Below are 17671 nucleotides of genomic sequence, written 5' to 3'. Positions count from 1 at the left end.
CGAAAAGTTGGCAACAGTCGCACAACCTGTTGAGAGAAAGCCAGCAACACGACTACGCTGGCAACATGTTGCGGGAAACGTAATTATGGCAACTCTTTCGTACCATAAGAATGCATTATTTTCGTTTAACTAAACAAAAATGTGTTATATTAAAAATTATTTAAAAAAAAAAACTGTAATAATTTACAAATAAATTTCTTTATTTTTATTATTTTTGGTGTTCTTACTATTGCTCTAAAATTTGATATGCTGAGGTGTTTTTTATCTTAACCTAATTTCACGATTCCTATTCTGAATTCAGATCCCGAACCAGATTTTAGGATTACAAATAATAAAAAATTAGTATCCCTTATTACGTATTTTTATATTAAGTACTGATCTTAGGATATAGATCCTGATTTCAGGCGTACTTAAGCTCAAGGTTAGGTGTACGTGAGCTTTTAACAATAAAACAGAAAAAATCTATAATCAATTTTAAAAAGATAATGTAAATATGTAAATATATCAGGAATATGTCTATTAAAGCTTTTAATCGACATTTTGTAAATAAATTTAAAATCCAAATTTTAATTAAATATTTTGTAATACCAATCTACTTGTGATTTTAATAACTCTGAGTATTCTGTCTTTAACGCAGCTCATTTTCACTAATTTAAATATGTGGCTGAAAACTCTTTCTAAGATATTGGCTATATTAAAATGAATTTATAAAAAATATTTTTAAAGAAAAATTTGTTCAATTTGTTTTGAAATATGTGCATGTCTAGCCTACTTCAATATCGTACTTGAAATAATATTTGTGGCGTTTAAAATTAAACTTTTCAAAAGGCTTAACTGAAAATTTACATTTTGAGCTGCTGCAATTTCTTGAGTTTGCTATTTATAAATCACAGAAAGTTTTACACATTGCTATTTTAGTTCTGCTAACTTTATTGTACTTCTTCTTGTTGAGTTCATCGGCTGTACTACTTTGGTGTGTTCACTTCAGCTTTGCTCAAAATAAACGTAGAGCGTTGTGGTGCCATGATGAATGACCTGTAAATGATGGCAGAGGACACGGTTTACACCCCGCCCACACACACATTCTCGAAAACACCCACACACTTGCCAACAAAGGCCACTTCAAGGACTGTTCAAATGACCTATTGTGATTGTGATTGTGTGTGTTTGCCTGCTGTATTTTGTGTTTGCTAATGTCTGGAAATGTTTATGTCTGCCGCTCTATCTGCTTCTTTCGGCTCCATGTGATTATGACTGCCCATTCAGGCGGATCCTGCCCCCCGCCTCCTTTCGGACACCCATACTTCCACAAACATGGAACTATGTACCTCATTTCTGCCCTGGGCACGCACACACTTACCCGCATATGCATTTCCATGTTTAGCTTTTTTTACGATCTTGTTTCGTTTAGTTTATAGCCTACTTTTAGCCCCGCCTCCAACACATCCACCCATTACGCCGCCCTAAGCATATTTCTGCACATTTTTGGCGGATACCCTGTTTGTATTCACGGCGATTTATGCATGTTTATTATGATAAATTTATGCGCATTTGTTGTTTCAGAGTTTTTATAGAGGTGGCAGGAGCAAGGGAGGATTTCTCTAAAAAAAAACGAAACAATATGCTGAAATTTTTAGCAAATACATTTATGCATTAAAGGCTTTTAGTCAAATTTCTTTCTAGAAAGATAGAGAGTGGATAACAACTTTTAAATGCTGGGACAGCCGAGTATTCCGAAATTTAGATACGATAGTAGGTTGCAAATTGATTATTGATTAGGTTCATATTTCGTAGCATACTTAAGCGGGCATTCTTGTCATTAAAAACCATCACAATAACAATATTTTTTTAGATGAACAAAGAACATATATAGCCCATTAAAATAAACTAAATGCTTTAGATGTATACCATGAAGTAAATAGTTACTTAATACGCCGTACCCTACTAGTGGTGAGCAAAAAAATAGAGATGACTCACAGCATCAGATTGCCCCAATAAAGTCCTTTTTGGGTGGTTAAGCTGCGCCAATAAATTGAACCGGAATAAGTGCAGCCCAAACTACAGACAAGACTCAATATGCATACATATATCCCAAGTGAAAGAAAAACCACTAACAACCGACGAGGGAAACACCCCAAGTCAACGTGTGTCAATTACCGCTTGACTTTGTTTTGACAGCCTGAGAAATAGGTTAGTTTCCCCGGTCCTCACGGAAAGTGTCCAGAAATGGGATACTCTCGTTGCCAGTTCTCCTTAAATATAAAGCATACGCCGTGTGTGCATCACAGGGAGAATTCCATTGACTCTGTCGCCAATGGAGAGCAACAAACTTTAGTGCTGATTTATGGTTGCGGTGTGGTTAGAAAATATATCTCGGGAAAACTTTTGTCCAGACTTCTGCTCGGAAAAATCGCTTTGACAGCCAGCGAAGCGCGAATTGCGAGTCAGTTTCGCATGTGCAAATTAATTGGTAACCGCAAAAACATAATTACCGGCAGATATATTTTTTTCCAATCAAAAAGCATAAAGAAATTAATCAGAGCCGACTGGCTTTGTGTGTGCTTGTGATTAAAGTGTAATTATCTTGAATTAACCGCAAAGTCGTTAGCATTGATTAATATTAATTCGGACAGAAGCCATCGATGGCGATACGATTAAAAACAACCTGGATAAACTTCTGAGGAATCAGCTCAGCGATTGCTGATCGTCGACCTTCAGGAACAGCGAAAACAGAAAAGCAACTGTGAAATGTTAGTGAGATGAGGACCAGTACCCAGTCACTTAATAGTAGAATTACTACTCACAGGTCATCAGGGAACACAACCATAGAAACGGAGCTAGACAGTTGAGTTGCATAAAAATCGGCAGCACCAGGTTGCCACACACAGAGCCGAGTCTTCCAAAAGTCATAATCAGCAGCAGAACCATTGTCCTAGGGGATAGAAGCACATAAATATAAATTAGGCGTTGCTTCGGGGCAGATCTTACCTCATTAAGGTGGGGAATATCACCACAGACATCCCAATAATTGTGGTGGCACAAATCCCCATGAGGGTCAGATAAATGGCGGACACAATCATAGTCACCAGCGAAGTCTTCACAAAGTACAGGCTGCCCACCAGGAAAATGCAGATGAATAGGAACACCTCTGCCAGAATCTCACATAAATTAATATTTCAAATGGGGACGAAAGCTTTTGAGTTTTAATATCTTTAAAGATTTATGGGCAACGTTAACAACCATATTTTATCACCATATTAAGCAAATATTTAAATATTTAAAAATTGTCCTTTTTTTTGTGTTAAAAACACATTTAAATAATGGTCGTAAATTATGCAATTATTCAATTTATATACCGATAAATTCTTAGCCATTAACTAAGTGGAACTAGATTGAAATATGTATTTTTATAGCTATATTTTATTTTTAAATACCAATACACTTATATTACTCATTAGTCTTGCATCCCTAAGTTAAAATGTGGGACTACAGTACTCACTCAGTATGTGATCCGCAACCACTCGGATTCGCAATAGGGGAAAGATGATGATGAAGCCGACCAGGCCAATTCCCGACACGATAATGTTATCCAAGTAGCTGTCTGGGTCGTGGTTCTGTTTGTTTGAGATTATTACTTTAGACCCCGAAACCCGGAACAACAGATCTCCTACCTACTAGTGCGCACTCCACCCTCTTGGAATCCTCGTCCATGAACCTCGCCATCGCATTGTGATCCAAAACGGCACACATGCTCGTGTCGTTTGCTCCCATAGACTCCATTGCGTTCATCGTGGCAAAGATCTGGGGCAGCCACAGACGCACCGAGTTGACACTAAAAACATACAAATAAATGAGTTAGCTTTAATTTCAAACTATTGAGAACTGAAGTAGTCAATAATATTATCATAATTATAAGCTTATCCTAACTCACCACATAATCTGGCAGAAGTGCAGGCAGTAGACCAGCAAAGAGATCGCCAAATAAGGTCTGGAAAACATGGGCTTTAGCTGACTGACGCCCCCGAGGAACTTATTCTTGGCACGCTCGAATCTTTCCTTGAGCGTAAGTGACCGGCCAGTTCCATCAAGATCGGCGGAACGCTCGGGCGTTGGATCGATCAGACGTTTCACCTTCAAAAATGTAAAATAATAAAGAAATTACTACAGCTACCGGGGTATTTTCTATGATTTATCAAGGACTCCTACCGGATAGCTATCCTTACTCTTGCGCTTGTTCAGCTGGTAGATGCGCTGCAGGGACTCCAAGGCCTTTTTGTAATTCCCCTGAGCCATGAGAAACTTGGGGCTCTCGGGCAGGAAAATGTGCAGTAAGCCGGTGAGCAGACTGGGCACCGAGCTGACTGCAAGGAAGATTTGCCAGGTGCGAACTGCAAGAGGGAGTTCAGAAATGAGGCCCCACCATGTGTGACTCACCTACACTCCAGAGTGGCCACCTTGAAGAATATGGGCACCGGCAGCAAAACGTAGGCCAGCAAGGGTATAATCATCGATCCGGCGGAAACGCACAGACCCACGAACAACATGATATACGGCCGATGCTTCTTGCCATGGAACTCGGCCAGGTAACTTACCACCACCGCAAATGGACCACAGATGCTAACGGAGAAGCTCATTAGATTGGTTATCGATTATGCACGGAAAAAAACACTAGTTATTGGTTTGGGTTTTTAATTATTGGAAAATAGTTTGTATTTCTTAGAAAACTTATAAAACTTTTTGGGAACAGTTAATTAAAAGGTGAAGGAAATATAGTTAAAAACTTTTAATAAAAAAGTTGTCTTATGTATAAAAGAAACCCTAGTTCCCATTTTGTAAGGAGGCTTTTGAACCTTTTTAAGTCTACTTACATAAAGCCGTCAAAGAACTTGAAGGCCATCAACTGGGCTGTGTTCTGGCTGAAGGAGGCGCACAGGACGAAGATGCCGTCGAGCCAGCCACCGGAAATGAGCACGGGCCTGCGCCCAATGGTATCCGCTATAAATCCCCAGGGCACCGCCGAGATGATCATTCCCGCGTAGGTCACCGCGTGCAGCATCCCCTTGTCCACGATGCTCAGATCGAGGTCACATTCGGCCGAGGGCATCACATAGGACAGCGCCGAGGCGGAGAATACCATCGCCGTGAGGCAGGGCGCCGCACTGCACAGGATGAACACGTTGAACAGCCCGAAGCCACACTCCGCGATCGCCGTCTCGAAGTCGGCGGCCTCCTCCGTCATCAAAATAAGGATATTTTATCAGAAATGTCGCGGAAAACAATGAAAATTTTGAAAATTACTTGAAAGACTCCTGGATGTTTACGAAGTATTATTTTGACACCTTATGTTTGCAAGTCTTTTTATAAACCCGCAATTAAATATTAAATTATTCCCATGTTTATCTTTTGGTTTTATAACCATTTAAACGTATAACCGATAAATTAATAATCCTTAATATTATTGGGTGGAAACTAAAACTATACAAAATTAATAGTTTAATTAAACATTTTCAAATATTTTTTCGTAAATGGACAAAAAAATTTAAAAAAAAATAAAACGAAATAATAAAGCTAAAATGTGCAATTATGAACCATATTGTTCTAAAATGACTTAAAACCTTATTGTGACCATTTAATTAAACTAAGCAAAGTATACAAGTGCACTAGAAAATTAATAAAGATAATTTTAAAATAAATAGGCAACAACATTTTAATATTTATTCCAACAAATTCGTTTAGTTTAATATGTGTTACATTCATAATATAAAACTTTCTTATTTCCAGTGAACAGATGTGCAGAACATGCATGTAGCTCTGCCATCCTAATTAGTAATTTCTGGCATTTTAACGTCAATTTGAGATTATCAAGGTGCTCTGAGGTGATTAAAATGGATTGTACCTTTGCTGAAAGTTCATGTTGTTCACGAATCACTGAAGCGCTCAATCTTATAAATCGCTTCCATTTGTAAGCTACCTGATAAGTTAGTTCAGACAGCACTAATTTCCACTTTACCCGTCTGCAGCTAATGAAAATCTGGTTGATGTTATCTGTAGTCGATAGCTCACCTGCCAATTCAAACAACCACCCACCCACCTGAGTTCTGCCGGTTACAGTTAATTGGTGCTAATGAGATTTGCATGTCGCAGCTTCCGACGACTTTTTGTTCTCGCTCACCAGACAAAACCTTTGAGGGATGCTGGAAATTGCCGTTCGCCATCTTTGCATTAACAAATGGAAGCAATGGAGCAACAAATGGAAACAAGTTTTCTAAACAATGTAATTTGTACAACAATAAAGATATATTTGGTTTGATTACTTAAGGTAAATATAAATAGTTGTTGAACGTCTATCTCCTCCAATCCATCTAATTGGTTATCTCTAATTTGTACAACTAAACAAAAGCTACTCTAATGTCGCAAGATCTGGTTTAAACTAGTGGGCGATCAGTTTTCAAATTCATTCCAAAGACTTTTCCGGAGAAACTCTTTAGGAAAATGACGCCTTTGCGGGATTGGGCAAGAATATTGACAGGATGCCCGATACTGCGAAATAAATTTTAAGTAAAGTGATCTTTAATAAATATTAAGTAGTTAACTTACATATCAGCACTGAAGAGACCATAATAAATGGAGGCAAACAACCTATCTGAACGAATACGGGGAAGAGTAAGTTTCCGGACAGGGCGCCCAAGCGTCCGCACATCATGGCGATGGAAACCACAACAGTTCTACCAATAAAATACTTTAAATAAATTCATTTTCAATCGGGGGACTTGACATCATACCTTAATTGGGTGGGAAAGAGCATAACCACAGCTCCCAGAAGTGAGGAAACAGCAATTCCGGTAATTGTGAGGAAGGTTGCAGATACAATGAGTGTCATTAGACTGCTTACAGAAAAGTAGAGTATCAAACCAAAGGTCCCCGACAAAAACAGTCCATAAGCTGGAAAAATGCATTCGGATTATTTATAGAAACTAGAAAAAAGCACAAGAGAAACTTACTCATCATTCGCTTAGGACCCAGGGTACGGATAATTCCACCAGCAAAAAAGTATCCCACAAAGCCAGTTGCCGAGACGATAATGTTATTCAGGTACATGTCCATTGAGATCTCCTTGGGCTAAAACAAAATAAAAGCCATTCTTAATTACTCCTTGTAAATGCTAAGCCATAAATATTTTTGACTTAATGGTAAAATAAATGATATATTTCCAATTGCTTTTGAATTATAAATAGTGATTTTAAGAAAAACATCATCGTGACTATCTAGTAGATATCTAATTTCTTCAACAAAAAGAAACATTACATTATACAGATAAGATTATAAAACTCTCTGTAAGGATTCAACTTCTAAATGATGACCGCTTACGGTAATCTTTTATTTTGTGTGCTTAAATAACCACGTCACGATCACGATGAATAGACGTTATGTGAGCTGTCAGATAAGCCTAATCTTGAGATTCAGGGGTGATACTAGCTGCCGATCTAGGAACTAGATCTCTTATCTTCAAGTACTATCTGATACCTACCACTAAACAGGCGTCGGCGTAATTCAAGGCGGTCTTCGCCGTTTGGTTGACGCTGAACTCCAGGATGGTGCACATGCTGGCGGCCTCTCCATCCTCGACGTGCAGGGCTTCGTACTCCGCCATGGAGGCGAACAGCTGCGGCAGCCACAGGCGGATGGTGTTCATGCCCAGGAAGATGCCGAACTGCATCACGTAGCAGCAGAGGGCCAATCCCAGCAGGGGCTTCCTGGCCAGCGGCTTCATCTGCTGCAGACCGGATCGGAGGCTCTCCGCCAGGGTGCGGGACTGTCGCTTTGTGGAATCTTCTCCAGACTTCTCCTCGATGGTATATATAGCCTCGTCCCGTTCAGCTTTGCGGTCGGGCGCCTCCTGAATAAGGGCTTTAACCTGGAAAAAAAATTATTTTATCATTAATTTAACAGCATTTACCATCTATTGGGATAGATAAATTGTGAAATTTTCTAAAAATAAAACTTCTTATTTAATTTTATCAGGCATTTTTTAATTACCGGATAGGTATCCTTCGACTTGCGGGTGTTCACATGGTACATATTCCTAAAGGCCTGCAGCGCTTCCTCATTTCGTCCTTGCGACATCAAAAAGCGCGGACTCTCCGGCATTCCACAGAAAATCAGACCACTGACCAAACTTGGGATGCCCAGAACAAACAGGAAAATTTGCCAACTGTGGACTAAATTACATTTCATTAGAGACTAATCAAATTCGATAATTATAATCAGAAATAAGTTAAGTAAAGTTAATAATTTGTATGAAAACTTACTAACTAAGCCCCAGATCTGGAACTCCCAATCTCTTGGGAAAATGCCCCAAGCCAGAAGAGGCAGTGTAACCGTGGCCGTCGACGTCACCATTCCTACAATCATTAGTACTGAAGACCGGTGCTTTGGTCCGTGCATTTCTGTCAAATAGGTAAACAGCACGGCAGCTGGACCATTAACCCTTTAAAAGTATATGTTTAATATAAATACAAAAGTTAAATATAATAAATTTAATATATATACTTACACCAAACCACCCAAGAACTTGAAAATCACCAGCATAATGAAATTCTGACTCAAGGCACTGCCAAAAACGCATACTGCATCAAGCAGATAGCCCCAGTACAGGATCTTCTTGCGCCCCTTCGTATCTGCCAGATAACCCCAAGCTATGGCCGAAAAGATCATGCCCGCATAGGCCATCGCGTTTAGCACTCCCTTGTCCTCCAGAGTCAGCCGAAGATCGCACTCGGCCACTGGCAGGATGTAGGACATGGAGCTGGACTCGAAGATGGCGGCACTTTGGGCAGGAATGGAGACGATAAGCAGCATTAGGTTGAAGAGCCCAAACCCAGCTCCCTCGATCGCCTTGTCAAACGTGGCAGGACCTTCTTCGGCAGGCGTGGCAGCCGCCTCCGCCGTACTATCTGAATTCCCATCCGCATCGTTGTCATTTTCTAGCTCTGTAAGTGATAAGATGAATCGTTGTTTAAACTGTTTTATAGCCGACAATCTTCTAATCTTTTTCAAAGCCTTTAAAAGTTTTTTGATAGCGCATTTACAAATTTAAAACAACTTAAAAAAAATTTTCCACATCCACACTATACAACTCAAACCAAATTTCGGAGGGGAAAAGGAACCAAATTTTTAAATCCCCATAAACAACCAAACACACTACACAATTTTGATCACATTAGTGCACCTTATTACATCACATAATATACACTTAGAAGTAATTTGCTTCGCAATGCACTTATCTCTGTTTTAAAATTGTTTTTCTGTGTCCTTTACCTTTGCTTTTCTCAGAATCCACTTTTTCAATATTCTTTTCCGACATCTCGGCAAATACTGATGTCACTATATCTTTTTACAATTGCCTTGCTCTCCAAATTGATTGCTCAATTAATGCGCTACAGTTATTGATTAAAAAGCGCAAGCACAAATTCGTTGAAAAATTCAGTTCACAGTCACTTATTTAAGGCTCTTCACCATATATTTGAATTCATCCGCCTATTGCTCACAGTTGCAATGCTGCACGAGAAATGATATTCTAGAGTGAATGGCACCTGCTTTTATCAGAGTTCGTCTTAATAAAGCTGAAGATTCACTTATCGCAGGCTTTACAATCTAAAGAAGCTAATAAACTTATAAAACCATGTTTATTCAGAAAAAAAACACGTTGCGTTTGAGGAAGGCACAGTGAGTTTCAAAAACCTAAGATATAATACAAATTTATGCAACTAAATAATATTCATTAGATAAATAAATAAAGCAAAATGTTCAGATAGCTATACATTTGTAATTTCATAAAAAAAGAAAAAATTTTGTTACATTTATTAATTTAAACAAACAACCATAATATACATTATAATGTTTATAACATTATCAATAAAAATCCTATAAATGACATCATGATACGCACTGTAGGAGCATATTTGGGATAGCCACGATAATGCCATGAGGTAGCAACCATTAAAAAAAAGGAAACGTGTGTGGCTTTCACGTTTCTGTCCGATAAAAAGCATAACATTAAATTACGAACCCCATTTCCGAAAATTAGAATTCGTTGTTTCAGACTAAAAACCATAGATTTGCCATTCAAATTTGATCCGTTTTATGATTTTTGAGTGTTCATAATCACTCCAGGTTGACTACGTCATTCCAATGGTGAAATTTGTGGATGCTTAAACGTCTCGCTTTTATCTCGGGCCACACGACAGAGGGGTGATCTTATCTGTGTTTAAATTATCTCCATCATGACTAAACAAATTTTGGCCAAGTGAATGAATTACTCATTAAGCATGGAAGATTCTCATCACACAATTGGGGTTTTATTTCTTACACTAAAAGCAGTTATAAATATGAGGAGCTCTTTTTTTAAGCCGTTCGCAATGATGTCCAGTCTTTTGTCAGCTCATTCGATGGCGTCCACGAGCTTACACAACATACGATCGTGCTGATAGCTGGGATCATTTTTGGCCGCAGCGTTTGCCTCCAAGGGATCTACCTCCGTTTTAATCTTTGCCCCGCCACTCTCGTCATCATCACCCAAAACCGGAAGCGCTGAGAAGGCGGTGTTCACGATTTCCCGCACTCGCTCTAAGTGCTTTTGGAAACGGGTGGCGGTCTCCACGCGCTGCCGCTTTTGCATTTCCATCATGACGCGTAGTGTTTCCCTCGCCTGATGGGGTCGGAACTCGTTCAGCAGGTGATGCATATTAACGAATAGCAGACTCAGATCGTCAATCTAAAAGAATATTTCGAAGTTTAATAAATTGTATTACAGATACTTATTTACAGGTCGATAATGGAATATAATCTATAATCTGATAGATTACGATAAATCCATACCTTCTCTGTGCGTCGCGGACTGTCAGGATTTAGGATGAGGAAGTCGATAAGGTCCAGGAAGTTGACCAGCAGGGAATGGTTGAGCTTCTTGAGCTCCTTGCGCCGGTCGAAGTGAATAGGGATCAGGCGTTTGATGTTCTGGGACTCGAGACTCCGGATCATTTCGTCGTTGTTGTACTGGATACCGAACATGCTGTAAACTTCGTGCTGCGAGGGCGGCGGCGGTGGGCGGGGCGCTCGGTTGCGCCTTATGTTTTCCTCCGTGTAGTTGGCGATGTACCGCTCCGGCGGCATCGGGAGGCTGGAAACCTGGGTCTCCTGGTTGGACATTTCGATATAAACAATTGCACCTTGGAATTTGTTTTGTTAAGGTGATGACACTTTTAAGGCTGAGCAATCACTCACGATAGAGATGGCACTATCGAAAGAAATTCTGGGACTAAAAAATACCAGCGTCGAGGAAAAAATAATGGTTCAGATAGTATTTTAATTGAACTTAAAATTTTGATTTAAAAAAGGTAGAAAATAAAAATTTTGCCGATTTTGAATCGCTTTACTTTGATCTTTCACGTTAAAAATGAATTAAATTAGATTGTCTATCAAATAAAAAATAATTATAACAATTCCAAATATTTTAAATTAAAATAAACAAAACTAACATACCTTAATGTATTTAACTTTTAGTATGTTTTTATTCTTCTAAAGATTATGTAAAAGCTTAATTTATAAAAAAAATTATTGCTATATGGTATTTAGTAATTAATTAATCATGCTTAAAATACTAAGCAATCGAACACTACTATCGATACAGTTAGGGTGACCATGCGCGTGTGCAGGTTGGCTAACAGAATTGCCTCTTTACATTTTCCGTCCGCCTCTTCTCTCATTCGCTACTCGTTCGGAGAGCAAAACAAAATAAGAAATACATATATCTCGAGGGTGAATAGGAAATTGTTCCTGTAACGATTCGCGCCAATTCCCCGCGTTATAATAAAAAACAAAACATGAAAACGGGACTAATTTGGGGATAAGTCCCAGAAACCATCGAAGAATTGGTCGCGTGCCTCCACCATTTTGTTTTTCCTCACCCGCGTGTTTTTTGTTTGTGTGCGTGCGTTGGTGTAAAGCCGTCCCCAGAATGCCTGTAAAAAATGCAAAACCGAACTTAAGACAGACTTTTCGCAGTTCGGATTAGTAAACCATGGAGCGGGCTTCAGCAGAAGAAGAGGGTAAGCACCTGGGATAAGTAACGACATCGAAGCCCCAGGCGATCTTCGTTTGATTAAGTCAGCGCTATTTTAGGTGTACCGCGCGTGTGTTTGTGTGCGAGTGTGTGAGGCGGGCAGAAATAAACAATGAAGCAGATCTGCGATTGGGTGTGATGTTTTTTAACAAAGTTTGGATCATATTCGCTTATTACAGCCTCCCACAGTGAAGCACGTCAAGAGATATTAGACATCGCCAGGAATCGCACGGGGACCCAAGTGGCAAAGTGCATCCTTGCATATGATGAGCACCAGGACCTCGCCTCGCTCATAGTCTTGCTCGAAGAGCTCTCGAAGAATACCGACTACTCTACGGACCTTAGGATATCACTGAGATATGTGAGTCACTTTAAACAATAATAAAATCATTCTTTTACTTTTAAGTAAGGGGCCACCAACTGTTCGATTCTGATGACGGTAGTTGTCAGCTCTAAAGTTGTAGACTCCACTTAAAGAAGCTTAGTGAAACCAGTTTCTGAAGTATCTTTAATGCAAAATTGGTGATCATATGAAAACTAAAATCGATTTAAGTTAACTTTAAACTTTCAAGAAGATCACCAACATTAAAAAAAGTCCTATGCAGGTCAAATTGTAAATGAGAAAAGCGAATCAATTAATATTGAAAAACGTCTACTAAATCTCGAAATTCAAAATATTTTTTGGAAGAAGTTCAAAAGCAGTTGCAATTGCGAATTTAAACTATTTTCTTAAGAACCTTTAATAAACTATTTTATTCTTACAGTATATAAAGGAGTTGCTGCGCCACTGTTTAAGCAACGAGGATGTCTCTCGACGATCAGCCATCGTGGCCGCAGGAAGTGCCCTTCAATACTGCGGAAAGATCTATGGAGACCGCGTGGAGTACATGTACCAGGTGGTGGAGCACCAGATCGAAGCATTGCTTACATCGGAGCCGCAGAAGGAGACGCCCAGCGGAAGTGATGGGTGAGTTAAAGTCAGAAGAGAAGAATCGAAGGAGATAGTAGAAGATAAAAACATGTGGTCGGTGATTGTCTCCATTGCGTCTGGTGTTCAGTCTTATCAGGGCCGAATACCGCTTATCGAGCTTTCTTTTACGCCCCCATCTTCGGCTTTGTTTACGTTAATATCAGTAAAGCCGGCTTCACTTCCTGTTTAATCACATGTTAATGAATGACGGAACACGTTTTTGTGTTCTCCAAAATACATAACAAAACGGAGTAACTAAAGATATGAGTAATAGCCCAGCCAAACGCAGGAAAAAAGAGGTAGACACATTAGATCATTCATAAAATTTAAGGCAACCTGAACGATAAGAACGTTAAAAAAACACTTTATAAAAAATGAATGTATGTGATTACAAAATGTAATTTATATGATTAAATGTTATTTAATCAACTTTTTTAGGCAAACTTCAAACACATAATTCCTTCATTATCAGGCCATCTAAATAACATAGTTAACAAAATTAGAAGTAAGTTAACTGTATAGTAAGTAAGTAGCGTAAGTAATTGGAATCTTATCAGTAAAAATTTATTTTAATTTAATTTAAATAACTATCTCTTTTTTAATAATAAGTTATGTTGAAATGAACAATTTATTTTCAGCACTATGACACTATCTGTCTAATTAATTAATAAGAATTTAATCAAATTAGTTGAATAATTGACCTAAAGTCCCTGTTTCAGTTTTTTCATTCGTTACTAATAAGTTGTCCGCAACTTTTAATCTTCATTTATCAATATTCTAATTTGTATCCTCACCAATTCTACAGACCGCAAAACAACATCCCCAAACCGGAGGAGCCGCGTAAACGTCGCGCCAAGAAGCTCACTAAGAAGGAAGTAGATCCGTATTTGCTCACAGTTGAACCGCGAAAATTTAAGACCATGTCGGACGAAAAACGATTTAACCTGACAGGCTTTGTGAAGTGCACGAGGAATCGGACGATAGAGTATCTTTATCAGGATCACACACCGCCCAACCTATGGAGACACGCCCCTATTGTGGATCCCCACAATCCCTATGACCAGGATGAAAAGAAGCAGTATAAGATGTTTACGTATCATGTCGAACATAGATATAACACCCTGCTGCCAGATATTCCATTCGAGCGGCTGAGTCTAATCAAGGAATATGTACACACGAACCAGGTGAACACCGGGGAGATACTCAACGAGCACATGACGACCAAGGATTACCTGGACGAGTACATTGCGCTGGAAAATCAAATGTTGGCCGCACGCTATGGAGCCACCGTCAGGACGAGAAGGAGGATGGATGAAACTGCGAAAAGAACGCTAGAGGAGACGGAAGATTCTGAGCTTGCCAAAAAAGTGCGACTGGACGAAAATCAGCCTATGGTTACGGATGAAGCTGGACCCCTCGATTCTATAGACGTGGATCAAGTGGCGATGGCGGCAAATGAACAATCCCTGGTCTCAGGCGAGGCTTTAAAAAATCAAATATCAGTGGATTCTGGCCTGGGTGAATCAATCAATACCAGCCAGCAAGACAGCACCATAAATACCACACTAGACGTCAGTCAGGTGGAGAATTCAACATTAGACGCGAGCCGAGTAGAGGACTCCGGCTTAAGCGAAAGTCAAGTGGAGGTTTCGTCCTTAAGCCAGGTGGATAACTCCTTAAGCGTTAGCCAAGTAGAGAATCCACCGCTAAGCAGTACATTAGCCATCAACGAATCCAGTGTCCTGGATAGCACGAGACTCGACTTGCCCCCTGCTAAAGATGACTCCCTCCAGGATATGTCGCAATTCGATTTCGGAATCGGTATGGACGACGTCTCTGATTGCCAGCTGCATACAGGTAAACCAATGGCAAACCAACGCCTGCCAAGCGTACTAAGGATAAGTGTTTTTTTAATCGTTTTGTTGTAGTTTTGGAGTACTCACATTTTGGTTTCTTTTTGTTTTTTTATTTTGGTACCTGATCCCGCACTTGCATCCCTGCATTGCAATTGCCACGGCAGACCAGTCATTTGACGATGAGGGTGTTGTTCTTTCAGATCTAGAAGATCAGCGCCAACTGTCTAAGGTATTGGGTCTGCACGGTGAAAATATGGAAATGTTAAACCAACCAAAAGAGCAAACAGATAAAGTCATTCAGATGAACGCCGAGGTTGAGGTCGATGTCTTAAGGGAAGTCTGCTATCCTATTACGCTGAATATTTTGGGTCTTCCGCAAAAAAACCTGCGCCGTAAATGTATTTTTAAACTGTCGTCAGAGTTCGAATTGTTTAAGCAAGCGGTGAGTGCCAAAACTCATAATTCATATTTTTAGTCAAATATTAGTTGTGAATGCAAAAAACATTTTTAAACAAAGTTAATCGAAAAGAGATCAGAGGTGTATGATTCTGTATTGATTTAATTTCGGTTTGTTAAAATTGTTAAAATCCTCCATTCCAGCGTCTGCCTAACAAGCGAGAGACGGCAGCAAAGCCGCCAACTGCTGCCAAACCTGCGATTTTACGGACTGACAAAAAAGGCTCCCCAAACAGTGGACAAAATACCCGGCTCCCCCGTTAGCCTAGAATTTGACATGGATTTTAGTAAGTTATTTTGCGATACTTCTTAATTTATGTTATTAACCCTTTTATCATCATTTTTAGATTTCTTGGGCTTTCGTCGACGTCGGCCCACACTTGATTCTGGTTTTGATTTTGACGAGATGCGAGCCGAATCAGGGCCTGTTTCAACCATAGGAGAAGTTAAAATTGAGGTTGAAGATCCTACTGAAAACCTAGCGAATAAAGCACTAAATGAAACCACAGAAGATATTTTGGAAGTGACTGCGAACCCCAGAATGGAAAGTGGATTGGGAGATTCAATTGTTTCCGAATTAAACACGACCACTGAACCCACAACAATGAATGAAAGTGGAGATACCACGAAGCTCGAAGTAACTGAAAACTCCGGAGCGGAAAGTGGATTGGAGGCTACAACAAACGCAGATATGGGAAGCGGATTGGTAACGACAATAAGCTCTGAATTGGAACCCACCACTGACCAAAGCGCAACGGACTGTCGTGTTTTAGATGTTACACAATTTGACCATTCAATGTTAGAAGTCACTACGTTGCTAGACAAAGCTATACTAATTGACGAAGCACCTGCAAAGGATTTGCATGCTAATACAACCGCTTTGGACAATGAGGCACATGATTTAGATGTCGAGCACTTCGATGAGTCTACGAGAGGCGACTCTCCAATAGGATTTGATTACTCCGATAACCCCGATTCCAGCTCTACGGTAATTATAGTGCATAAAATAATAATCGCATGTATTAAATTAAATGTTATAGATCCGAGACTGGCATAGGCGATTGGCTCCTGCCTTGGAGGCAGCCCATGAACGGCAGAACTTCAACATCAAAGACCTTGGCACTGAGATATTGGACGTTTGCAAGGCGAGTAATGGAACAGCCACTTTAGCGGATGTAATGACAAACAAGGATCCAAGTATCATGTGTCGCTACATGCTGGCTTCACTAGTACTGGTAAGTAGTACGAAATGGAAATGCGAACTATAAATATTATGTAACCCCTTTTTTTTGTAGACTAACCACGGTAACGTGTCTTTGAGCTTTGGAAACCGCGATAAAAGTAAGCCCATCGATATGTCACAGTTTTGTATGCAGTTAAAGAGTACTGAGCGGATGGAAATCCATCCCGAGGATGATGTGGGCAACATAAACGCATCCAAAAGCAAACCGGCGGGGAAGACTACAGAACAAAAGAAAGATGGCGTGACCAACAAACCGGCGCCGGTAAAGACCAAACGAAAGTCTACGGAAATGGCTTCTCCCGAGGTGTTTGCAAAAACTGTGCGTTTGATACAGCCCATCCCAAAGATATGTCAGTCCCCCGCCGATGACGATTCGGGGATATCTTCGATGGGCTCTTCATCGGCATCGACATCCCGGCTTAAGTAGTAGTAGTCTTGTGATCCGTCTTGAATGTGTTGAATTGCTATTATAGCCATGTATAGATTCGTCGCTTCTTAGTCGTAGCTTGTCCAACTTATGTGCTCCATATTCGAATTATCTAAATACTATATAATTTTCAGGCCCAGCGAACAATGCACTTTTCCCAGCAGTACAGCAAGATCAAGAGGCTGCGATAGATTTATCCCTTGCCAGACATCAAAACCATTTCCCTTTAAAAGTGTACAAATATTATTAATATTAGTTGTAAAACAGTTGCAATAGAAAATATCCTTTGATTTAAGCTTATATATGACGCAATAATTGTTTAGAGTAGTCAACCAGTATTATCTAAGCTCATCTTCCTTAAACATATGAATAAGTTAATACCACCTTTTGGTTTTTTATTTACTTTTTTGGATTTATTATTTCATTTTCATTTGCTTTTGAATTTTATCCTTTCATTTTTATTTTTAGATTCTCAATTTACTTATACAAATTTTTGCTTTCTTTACTTTGATTTTTTCTTGAATTTTCTTTTCCTTTACAATTTCATACACATTTTATTTTCAGACATATTTTAATTGCATTTAAAAAAAAATAGACA

At 39.5% G+C, this 17671-nt stretch overlaps 4 protein-coding genes across 6 annotated transcripts; 1 reads left to right on the top strand and 3 right to left on the bottom strand.

The window, feature by feature from the left end:
- Positions 1–2484: 2484 nt before the first annotated feature.
- On the bottom strand, positions 2485–5292 carry LOC108052155 (synaptic vesicle glycoprotein 2B). 3 transcript variants are annotated; one of them, XM_017134485.2, is made up of 9 exons: positions 4869–5292; positions 4439–4617; positions 4207–4388; positions 3932–4131; positions 3676–3832; positions 3500–3614; positions 2989–3148; positions 2805–2932; positions 2485–2741 (listed from the first exon to the last, which is right to left on the bottom strand). In XM_017134485.2, the coding sequence occupies exons 1-9, from the start codon at positions 5237–5239 to the stop codon at positions 2686–2688; spliced, it is 1548 nt and encodes a 515-aa protein (XP_016989974.1). In that variant the 5' UTR covers positions 5240–5292; the 3' UTR covers positions 2485–2685. The 3 variants fall into 3 exon arrangements, 2 of the variants coding, with proteins under 2 accessions (XP_016989974.1, XP_016989975.1); XM_017134486.2 differs by lacking the exons at positions 2485–2741; positions 2805–2932 and having other exon boundaries at positions 3002–3111; XR_001769638.2 differs by lacking the exons at positions 2485–2741; positions 2805–2932 and having other exon boundaries at positions 3032–3148; positions 3672–3832.
- Positions 5293–6275: 983 nt separating this feature from the next.
- On the bottom strand, positions 6276–9555 carry LOC108052147 (synaptic vesicle glycoprotein 2B). The gene is made up of 9 exons (XM_017134475.2): positions 9319–9555; positions 8555–8990; positions 8310–8488; positions 8038–8219; positions 7529–7915; positions 7002–7119; positions 6783–6942; positions 6598–6725; positions 6276–6540 (listed from the first exon to the last, which is right to left on the bottom strand). Exons 1-9 carry the CDS (start codon positions 9362–9364, stop codon positions 6485–6487), a joined length of 1692 nt encoding a protein of 563 aa, XP_016989964.2. The 5' UTR covers positions 9365–9555; the 3' UTR covers positions 6276–6484.
- Positions 9556–10329: 774 nt separating this feature from the next.
- LOC108052153 (mediator of RNA polymerase II transcription subunit 7) lies at positions 10330–11284 on the bottom strand. Its single transcript, XM_017134482.2, has 2 exons — positions 10879–11284; positions 10330–10774 (listed from the first exon to the last, which is right to left on the bottom strand). The coding sequence occupies exons 1-2, from the start codon at positions 11206–11208 to the stop codon at positions 10442–10444; spliced, it is 663 nt and encodes a 220-aa protein (XP_016989971.1). The 5' UTR covers positions 11209–11284; the 3' UTR covers positions 10330–10441.
- A 464-nt stretch (positions 11285–11748) lies between these two features.
- Positions 11749–17310, top strand: LOC108052171. The gene is made up of 9 exons (XM_044459012.1): positions 11749–12107; positions 12301–12482; positions 12886–13088; positions 13897–14948; positions 15148–15389; positions 15548–15665; positions 15751–16391; positions 16444–16638; positions 16699–17310. The coding sequence occupies exons 1-9, from the start codon at positions 12080–12082 to the stop codon at positions 17071–17073; spliced, it is 3036 nt and encodes a 1011-aa protein (XP_044314947.1). The 5' UTR covers positions 11749–12079; the 3' UTR covers positions 17074–17310.
- Positions 17311–17671: the final 361 nt, after the last annotated feature.

The sequence above is a fragment of the Drosophila rhopaloa genome, unplaced genomic scaffold, assembly GCF_018152115.1.
Source record: "Drosophila rhopaloa isolate 14029-0021.01 unplaced genomic scaffold, ASM1815211v1 contig_178, whole genome shotgun sequence".
NCBI lineage: Eukaryota > Metazoa > Arthropoda > Insecta > Diptera > Drosophilidae > Drosophila > Drosophila rhopaloa.
The sequence above is the reverse complement of the archived record's forward strand: the minus strand, read 5'-3'. Positions and strand labels throughout refer to the sequence as shown.